At 54.6% G+C, this 9,705-nt stretch overlaps 4 protein-coding genes across 4 annotated transcripts in view; 1 reads left to right on the top strand and 3 right to left on the bottom strand.

The window, feature by feature from the left end:
* Nucleotides 1–129: 129 nt before the first annotated feature.
* Nucleotides 130–846, bottom strand: MONBRDRAFT_11639 (uncharacterized protein; the record flags this gene model as incomplete). The annotated part of the gene is made up of 1 exon (XM_001749395.1): nt 130–846. The coding sequence occupies one exon, from the start codon at nt 844–846 to the stop codon at nt 130–132; it is 717 nt and encodes a 238-aa protein (XP_001749447.1).
* Nucleotides 847–3,426: 2,580 nt separating this feature from the next.
* On the bottom strand, nt 3,427–4,109 carry MONBRDRAFT_11638 (uncharacterized protein; the record flags this gene model as incomplete). The annotated part of the gene is made up of 2 exons (XM_001749394.1): nt 3,427–3,716; nt 4,040–4,109. The coding sequence occupies 2 exons, from the start codon at nt 4,107–4,109 to the stop codon at nt 3,427–3,429; spliced, it is 360 nt and encodes a 119-aa protein (XP_001749446.1).
* Nucleotides 4,110–4,817: 708 nt separating this feature from the next.
* On the top strand, nt 4,818–7,040 carry MONBRDRAFT_11637 (uncharacterized protein; the record flags this gene model as incomplete). The annotated part of the gene is made up of 1 exon (XM_001749451.1): nt 4,818–7,040. The coding sequence occupies one exon, from the start codon at nt 4,818–4,820 to the stop codon at nt 7,038–7,040; it is 2,223 nt and encodes a 740-aa protein (XP_001749503.1).
* A 310-nt stretch (nt 7,041–7,350) lies between these two features.
* Nucleotides 7,351–9,705, bottom strand: part of MONBRDRAFT_38744 (uncharacterized protein) — a gene marked incomplete at its 5' end in the record, with an annotated part of 5,793 nt that continues 3,438 nt past the window's right edge. Inside the window, 2 exons of the mRNA XM_001749393.1 lie at nt 7,351–7,766; nt 7,857–8,279. Coding sequence (XP_001749445.1) covers nt 7,453–7,766; nt 7,857–8,279 — 737 coding nt within the window. The 3' untranslated portion in view covers nt 7,351–7,452. The remainder of the gene's footprint in view (nt 7,767–7,856; nt 8,280–9,705) is intronic.

Here is a 9,705-nt window from a genome sequence, read left to right as displayed (position 1 = left end):
TACAGCAAATTGAAGCAAAATTAAACAAAAATACAAGTCAAGCCATCAAAAGACCACAACGAAAACCACCTAGGGAGCGACAGGTGCACACAGGGATCCCCACAGAGGGACCCCCGAGGCGGTGCCTACCTACGACGAGCGCAGGCAGACACCGCCAAAGTGGCGCTGGATGTGGTCAGCGTTCATCTGATGGACCAGCGCCGCAAAGCGACCCTTCCACCGAGGAACAAAGGCCTCATCCAGCCCCGGCTGGTACACACCACGGGCCTCGGCGCAGCGGGCGAGCTGACCAAGCAGATCCACAAAGGAGGAGGCGAACCCACCGGTTGTCGTCATCGCCGCAGGGACGATCAGAGTTTTTCCATGGTTGAAACCGGTGTAGTAGTCGCGCTTCTCCTTTTCGGCTCGGCGAAGGGCAGCGCCCACCTTGATGCAGGCTTGCGAGGTGGTCGGGGGTTGGGCTGTGCGCACAGTCACGTCAATGCCCAGGTCGGGCAGAGCTGGGCCCAAGGCACCGCCGGGAAAGGGGTTGCGGCAGTGCAGGTCGATGCGGCAGCTCTGACCGTTGGCGTTGTAGCCAGACTTTTCCACCCAGACATGGGAGAGGGTGGCGTACCTGAGCAGGCGGCCCATCTCGTCGCGAAGGGCGTTGTGTCGCTTGATGGGACGGCAGGTCAGCAGGTGCTCGCGGGTCAGTCGCGGCTGAGGCGTCTTGCTGCTGCAGAGTGGGCACTTGTCCGTCGGCTTGACGTTGATGAGTTCATGGAGGCCAAAACCCATCATGGACACGACCGCAATGGCAAAGGTCGTGTCGCTCAAGCGACGCAACTTGTCTCGACCCCGCATGGTCAAGACAGTGCTGGCAGTGTAAGTGTAGGCCGATGCAACAGCTCTGACCGGTGGTGTTGCAGCCAAGCTTCTCTAAGCGACTCTCTCTGGGCTACAGATGGAGGCGAGCCTTGCAAATCTGGACGTTGGCAGTCAGGTGCTACACCGAGCCCGTCAGAAAAACGTCGCTGAGATACTTGATGACCTTACAGCGATAGCGTTGAGGGTTAGTACCTCGCAGGAGGAATGGGCAAGGAAGAAGGGCGACAAATTTTTGTCTTGCACAATGCCACGACTTGATCCCCGGACGCCTACACGCCTACACTCTCTATGGCATGCTATCCATCACAATAGGAGCCAGTCTGCGTGCTCCGTGTACTCTACAATGTTTGGCAGAGACTGCTTTGCTTGATCGACTCCTCACACCTGCTGCCTCGGCTTGTTACTAAACTTGCGTTTGAACACCTGTCACACTTTCCTATCCATGTCATCGAGCAACCATATTTTGTGGTGAATCTCGTTTCATTGCGAGGGCGGGGCCATGTAGCCGCGTGCGTGCAGCTGGTCACACAGTAGCTTCACCTCGTTCATAGTGTCGCAAAAGACCATCATGTGCACACGCTTCTCATTCACCTGACGCATGCCTCGCTGCGTGTTCACAATGGCTTGCACGTGCGACAAAAAGCTCGGCTGATCTCCATGGCAAGCCCTTCAAACAGAACGCAGGCCTTGTGGCGAGGCATAGAAGCAAACTTTTTTGCGGGTATGCTCAGTGATGCGTTTCAATTCACGTGTAAATATTCTCCCTCTTCTCCGCTATTTTTTTCAATCGCATTTCGGGTGCACATCTCTTGTGGTCAGACAGCCATGTACGCCTGAAGAGCAGGCGGGGACATTTGGCCACCGAAACGGTTGTAAACCGGGCTACTTTTCTCTTTATCACACACCTTCATATTTAGTAGAGGGATGGCACCTCTTGTGTATGCGTCTACATGCCGTACGCTTGAGCGCAACAAGGCTGCAGATGATAACTGGTTCCATAGCCCCTTGACGCCAGTGCATTGGCACTGAACATCCACTCGACCACAGCTCCAGCTTCAGCTAGCGTCGCATCTTCGGCGATAGCTTGAGGATTTGAAGGGGAAGTGGTGAGGCATCGAACATGATCTGATTGACGATAATGGGAGTCAGCAAGAACTTTATAAAAAGGATCTCCTGGACAATCTTTTCTCAGGGGAAGGGTTTCTTTCATGAGCTCACTCAAGCGTGTCTCATTCAGCAACTGTTCATCATTTGACAGGCCTAAAGAAAGCAGGCAGGTCACATCAGTAAATGAGAACACATGAACATGAGAATACATGGGAATACGATGATTTTATTTTTATTTCTAAGTGTGTGCGCGTGTTTCTCGTTGTGATGTACTGACCCGGCCACGGGCCCAAAAAGGATATCACGAGTCCACATGGCGAGAGCACGCCTTGAAAGCAAAGCGTATTGCGCTAATACACAAGCAAGGATGGTGACGAAAGGTGAGTCAAAATGTTATGATAATAATGACATTGTTATTCCATAACGATCACCAAGGCAACGATGAAGCGAAGATGTGGCATGCAAGAACACGAGAAGATGTAGGATTCAGTCTCACGCGTCCTGCGCCAGTAGACAAAATCTGTTGCCTGACGGGGTGTTTCGGTGTCAGGCTCCAGCACGTCTGGAGGCCGTCTTTGGGTTGCGAGGAAGCGCGTAAGTTTGAGGAAGCGTTTTGAGAGAGGTTTGAGAGACGTCCGTCGGAACGGAGCGAAAGCTTTGATGGTGTCTTGAGGTCAATTGAACCAGCTGCGGTCGGCAAGCATTCACAGTGACCAGACCAGGTGCACCGTTAGAATAGCTGTAGAGTCGCTCAATCCCGAGGATAGGGAAAGATCACAAGAGAGCAGAGCACACAGGAGAGCAAGGGGAAGACAGAATGGCAGGGGGCTTGACGTACCTGCGGTCGGCAAGCATTCACAGTGACCAGACCAGGTGCACCGTTAGAATAGCTGTAGAGTCGCTCAATCCCGAGGATGGGGAAAGTGCCACTCGTGCCCGACCGCAGGTGCCACAACAAAGGGAAACAACAGTAATCACAGCTGCCCAGGCATCGTGGGGACCGCGTCACACGCGGAGTTTACTCATGTGACTCCCATGAGGAGGATGAGGCCCAGGGGGTCCAAGTGTAGGTGTCAGTGTGAGGTCGTCGCAGCTATGGGATACCAATAGGAAGACCCATAGCGACCGATGCTGAGTGTGTGCGAAAGCAGTGGGAGTGCTCAAATGCGTGGAAGCACGGATTTGACGCTAACATTCGGTCGACACACAGCAACCTCGGTTTCGCCGACCAAAGCAAAAACATTGTTAACGTCATTGGCAACACTTGAGAAGGCGGCGGCAGCATGGGAGACGTGAGGGTCTCGAAAAAAGCGTCGATCAAAGCAAATCATTTCTCTATAGCAGCGCAAAGATATTGATCACCTGCACCAAAGAAGACAACAATGTAGTCACCCCCAGTGCAGATCATGTCGCCTCACATCACAACAGGCAGAGACGCACGTTACCTTGCTAATCTTTGAATCGGTCCAAGTCACCCCCAATGCCTGCATCAACGAGGCGTCGCTTCACTCGCAAAAATGCGGCAAAGGTCAGCACGGCCTGGCGCCTTCCGACGACAAGCTCGCGCTCATTAAGATCCAAGGCATTCGCAATGCGTTCGAACTGGGCCCGCCCAGTAAAGCCAAAGTGGAGTTCCCAGTAGTCATCTGGAAAGCCATCAAAGTCAATAGTCGTGCGGCGAGGTGTACTTGGGGGTCGGGGGATGCAGTCCCGCAATTGCTCAACGACCTGCCGGCAAGCTGACAAAAAATCATACATCCAGTCTAAGATCTCCCTCAATACCCATGTCCATTGCCCTTGTCGCCGCCGCCATCGTGATGTTGAGGATAGACGCGAGCTCCTGTCCCATAGCTGCCTCGTGTGCTCGCAGCATCTCCCGCCGCGTCGCCGCCGACAGCCTCTTGTCCCGGAGCACCTGAGCGCGAGTCAAAAACTTTCGGCGCGTTCTCATGATGACGGCAATGTGTCCGTAACGGTCACAAAAAATGTTCTTCAGTCTCCGTTGGTCTCCTCGAGTCTGCAAGACGTCTTTTGTGACACTAATTTTTTTAAATTGTCTTACATATATAATAATAGAGACCCCGGTCGCTGTAGCTGCTCCTATAGCTCAGTTGGCAGAGCGTTGGTCTCATAATCCAGAGGTCGCAAGTTCGAGCCTTGCTGGGAGCAAGACGATTTCTTTTTTTGCTTTTATGTTTTGGGTTTGGGTTTTTAGGGCGATTTGTTTTTTTGTGATGGCCTTGATGACACTGGTAGAGCTGGTGGCGATCATGGCATTGATGGCGATCACGGCGTTGATGGCGCAGGTGGCGCTTGAGCAAGACACCTGCATGTTATTGGCTACTAACGTCTCGACCATTGTGTCTGACATTATTAGCCTTACAACCACCACCACGTGTGTGTGTGTGTGTGTGTCACACGACACTCGAAAGACAAGATTTTCTATCTCTGTCGCTGTCTCTTCCGTCTCGATCTCTCTCTGCTTTCCTTCTGCTTTCCCTTTGCCTTTTCCCCTCTTATCTCCCTCTCTTCTCTCTTCCCTCTTCTCGCTGGCTCGCTGTCTCTCTCTGTCTCTGCGCCTCAAGTCACTTTTGGGTCTGCACCCCGATCACATCGGTACGTTGGTGGTCCGACCTCATGGTGTGCCGGCTCTTGGTGAGGCTGGCTTCCTCCCTTCCTTCCTTTGTCGTCGTCCATCCATACCCCACGTTGTGCGGGTGACGATGAAGCGGGCGCTCGGGTACCGGAGGTTCATTTGTCAACGTGCCAGCCCGCCGCGCTGTTGACCCTTGTAAATTTTTTTTTTTTTTTTTTTTTTTTAGATACGCAAAAGGGACGTCATGGCGTTGTCATTGTGGGGGCAAATCTGGCTGTGCCTGACCACGGCGCAAGTGGCCACCCAGGATACGGCGCAAAAGGTTGCAACGGGCGTGGCTGGCGTGTCTCGGGCTACCGCCTCTGCCGTGCTCAACGGGCCTGGACAACTGGTCACCAAGACCAAGGAGACCGTGGCCTACTATCGCGCCGAGCCAACGGTGCTGCGTCGCGAGCTCGTGTCCGGGTTTACCATTGCAGTCCTGCAAATCCCCGAATCGGTGGCCTTTTCTTTTGTGGCTGGCCTGGACCCCATCTATGGCCTCCGGGCAACTATTTTTCTCGGCTTTATCGCCGGCCTCATTGGCTCGCGACCAGGCATGGTCAGCGGCGCCGCCGGGGCCATGGCCGTCATCCTGGCCGACCTAACGGGGCCAGGCGGTGAATGGCGCGACGGGCAGTTTACCGATGGTCAAGTTGACGACCTCGTCAACATCACCCTCATGATTACGGGAGCCATGCAAGTCGGCCTCGCCCTCTTCGGCCTGGCCCGCTTTGCCCGCCTCATTCCTTTCACCGCCATGATTGGCTTTATGAACGGCCTTGCCATCATCATCCTGATCTCGCAGCTGACAGCTTTCCAGGAATGCCCAAACGACGAATACGCCGTTTGTGCCCGGGCAGACACACTCAAATGGATGCGCATCGATGATGGCCGCACCTGGATGGTGATTCTGGAGAGTCTCATGTCCGCCGCCATCGTGGTCTTCTTTCCTCTCTGGCGAAGCGTCCATCGCTACGTGCCCGCCGCGCTCGTCTCGCTGGTGGTCGTCACTGCCTTTGAGCACGCCATCAACCGCACCGCCATTGACCTGCCTACCCGTACCGTTGGCGAGACAGCGCCTTTGGCTGGAGGCTTTGAGGCCCCCCGTTTTCCAAACAAGCCCGCTGGCGCCGAGTGGGGGACCATCTGCCTCTACGCGGCCATCATGACCATGGTCGGTGCCATCGAGTCCATCATGACCTCCGAGGCCGTGGCTGAGCTTCTGCAGGAACCCAACAATCGTTGGGCGTCAACCCAAGAGTGCGTCGCGCAGGGCATTGGTAACTTCATTTCCGGCCTCTTTAGCTCCATGGGTGGTGATGCCATGATTGGCCAGTCCACCGTCAACGTCATGAACGGTGCCCGCCACCGCCTCTCGACCACCTCGGCATCCGTTTTTCTTCTTATCATTGTCGTGGCCCTCTCCCGCGCCATCGAGGTCGTTCCCGTCGCCTGCCTGACCGGCATTCTTTTTGTGATTGTCACAAAGACGTTCCATTGGCCGACCTTCCGATTGCTCTTTCAGCTCTCCTGGCCCGACAGCCTGGGTATTATCCTTGTCACCGTCCTCGCCGTTACCACCAACCTGGCCTACGCCGTGTTGGCTGGCGTCGTTTGGCGTGCCCTTGTTCATGCTTACGCCAGCGGTGAGCTCATTCACTGCCGCACTGAGCTGCGTGCCATCCAGGACGGCAAGGTTTTGGCGCCATTGGACTCTGACGAGGCTGGCAACGAGACTGGCAATGAGGCTGTCACTGCAGAGCTCAATCGAAGCAGCAGCGCTGCTCAGCTGCTCAGCACCAACACCACCGCTGCTGTTTCAGCTGACGAGCCTCTTGTGGATACGCCCCCCGTGGCAGAGAGCAACGTAGACACGACTGCGGCTTCGACGGGTCCGGCCACTCGTTCGCCAGCCATCATTGCCGATGCCAACGCGGTGGAAAAGGTGTATTACTTTAGCGGGCCTCTGTTCTTCGGTTCAGCCACAGCGTTCCGCGGGGCCTTTGATCCCGCTCACGACCCGCAACGCATCGTGATCGACTTTACAGCAGCGCTGGTCTCAGATTTTTCAGCCGTCACCGCTCTGCGCGGTGTCTGCAAGCGGTATCAGCAGCTCGGCAAGGAGGTGATTATTCAGGGGCTCGATGCGCATAGTCGTACGCACATGCAACGGCATCGCAAACTGCGCTATCTTGCAGAAGAGGACCAGAGCCTTGAGGACGAGGGGGTACCGGCTGAGCCCCCGCATCACCTCAATTCACTTCACATTTTCCAGCCCGAAGGTGATGAGATTGGTCATTTCTCAATGGACGCTTCGGGCGACGACGCCGTGGCTGAGCTCTATCGCTCCAATGGAGATGCTTCGCTCAACGGCTCCACCGTCCGCCGGCGGCCCCACACCGCCACAAGCGTTGCAGAGGTTTGAGTACCCAGTATCCTCTCTCCGACTCGTGTGTGTTTTTTTGAGTTTTTTTTTTTTTTTTGCGAGCCACCTGAGGTTGGCTGTTCTCCCCCTTCTCTGTTACCTTGTCGTCGTCTTAAGTTCACATTCCAATGAACGTGTGAAGCTTTGTCTCTCTGTTTCAGGCCCTTGTATTCTTTTCTCCCCACGCCCATAGACGAATTGATTTGTTATCATGAAGAACTCATGTTGAGAATGTTGGTCACCCTCTTGTCACAGCTTGATCGAATCTCCTGATCATTAAAAAGGACGAGTCTGTTGAAATACAAGTTGATTGATGTATCAAGAGTCAATTAAAAGATGTCAATCCATGAACGACATTGTCGGCACAGCCAGACACAACAAAACAGGGGTGGTCAGTCCAGTGTGGCACACATCATTCACTGTCAGAGAACGAGCGCAGGTAAGTGCACCAGGCATCGGGACCAGCGGCAATGGCATCGACATTTTCATGTACATGAAGCTTTGTGGAAGGGGTCGTCTCTGACAAGTCAGACAAAGGCTCATGAACGACACCAGAGCATTGGCCAAAAGAATCATCACCCCAGCAGATGGCTGTATGCTCAGCCGTCAGGGCAATGGTGTGCGAACTACCGGCGGCAATGGCAACGACGGTGGCTGGGGGCAAGTGATCGAGCTGCGAGCACAAGGCCATGGTAGTGGATCGGGTGCTGTCATTCGGCGCGCGCCCTAAAGGTTGCGGGAGCGGGAAACACGGGTAAGAGAAACGATCATGGACAGCAAGAGCAAAGGAGCGCGACAGAATAAAGGCGTACATACCGAGTTGAGCCCGATGATTGCGACCAGCTGCATAGACGTCATGGTCATTAGAGAGGGTAACTGTGTGCCAAGCACCACAGGCGACAGCAATGACGCCAAGACCCTCAAGACTGGGGACGAGGACCAAAGTGTGGCGGTCGAGGGTATCGTCAAGTCCCAATTGACCCATGTGGTTGAGGCCCGCCGTTAAAAGCGTTCCCGGGTCGAGAATGACGGCCACATGAGCCAGTCCGAGAGCCATGTGAGTGACCTGACGTGCGGCCAAAGGGCGAGGAATGTCGAGGACTCGAGGCCAGGGGAAAGGGCTATCATGGTCATCAGCACGACAAATGCGTTGCTGGCCATGGGAATGGGCCTCAACGAACAAAAAAGGCTTGGACAATGAGCCGTTGCGCACTTTGTGCGACCATTCCACATGCTGGGCTGCGGGTGGTAGGTCAACGGTGCGGTGCACAACAATGGCACGAGCGTGGCAATGATGGCAGCAGCTCGTCAAGGCTTGACCAAGTTGATGTTGCTGGTTGATCATGAAAGTGGCAAAAAAGAAGAGCACATGGCTAACCAGGAGCAAACTCGACGAAGCTCCAGCCCACGTGCGAGGGCGCTTCCTTGGTTGTGCAAGAAGTTGACCAATGGGAGGCGCCAGCCTGGGCTGAGGGGAAGCGTTCGGGGGACAAGCCCAAGACCCGCCATCGTGTCGGGGATGCCATGCCGTCTGTTTCCTAGTAAAAAAAGAATCCGCCACAAAGACGAGGTGAGTTTCGGTTGTGGTACAAGCACGTGTCCATCACACCTCCTCGTCACGAGGGAAAAGAGAAGAAGAGAATTTATGAGAGCTACTATCAGATCGACCTTCAGTGAAACTCAGGCTGTCAGCGAATCTCTCATTGGTGGTTAATGTTTGCCGCATATGAAACGCGCAAGCCATTGCCGAGGCTTTTGCGGGATTAACGAACGGCAGTGTCACTGTGCTGTGCACCTCGTGGCACGAAAACAAGAAGACATAAAAACCAATCACACAGCCACGACTACAAGGGTTGACATGTTTGAGTGTTGGGCGGGTGCACGGGCGAATGCAATTCCTCGAATAGCTGCTGCGCTGCCATATCGGCTGACACGGTCACTGGTCTCACCTGCAGAGAAATGAAAAATGAGCGACCAAACCGACCTCACACACACACGCACGCACAAGAACAAGGGTGTCAAAAACTAAAACAACGTGGCCATGATTTTGGCTGTTAAATGATACAGAATTACGCCAAATATGACAATTAAGTTTGATGTGTTTTCCACCATAAAACGATACAAAGTCAAGCATGATCTGACATCCGCAACCCCCCACAACTACCATGTGAGAGACCGCGCCACACCTGGTAGCTCGTGTCGCAGTTCAAACGGCATCAGCGCCACTGCCATCAGGGGACCCGTCAAGGTCAGGCCCTGAAGCCTCCCCCACCCCGCCTCGCCATTCGACCACCACCCGCCCCTCTGGCCCTGCACAATCTCGAAAACGGCAGCCCAAACACTTGTTCAGCTCCACCACACCTTGACTGGTCTTGAGCACACACACTTTGCTTCAACCCTTCGATCCCATGACCCTCCAGCTACCAACCGTCATCCCTCTCTCTCCTGTGCCGCGACCAGATGTCGATGTCGTCTGCCGAATGGTAGCATCGCCTTCTAACCTCTCTCTCTCTCTCTCTCTGTATCTGTTGTGTGTGTGACTCTCTCTCTGTCTCTCTCTGTCTCTCTCTCTCTGTGTCTCCTGGGTTGCTGTTGTGCGGGTGAGGCCAGGCCGTGATCGATCTCCTCCCCGCGCCTCCGCCGCCTCTTTGAGCTCAGGGTGAGG

This window comes from Monosiga brevicollis, genomic scaffold (assembly GCF_000002865.3).
Source record: "Monosiga brevicollis MX1 MONBRscaffold_30 genomic scaffold, whole genome shotgun sequence".
Taxonomy (NCBI): domain Eukaryota; class Choanoflagellata; order Craspedida; family Salpingoecidae; genus Monosiga; species Monosiga brevicollis.
The sequence above is the reverse complement of the archived record's forward strand: the minus strand, read 5'-3'. Positions and strand labels throughout refer to the sequence as shown.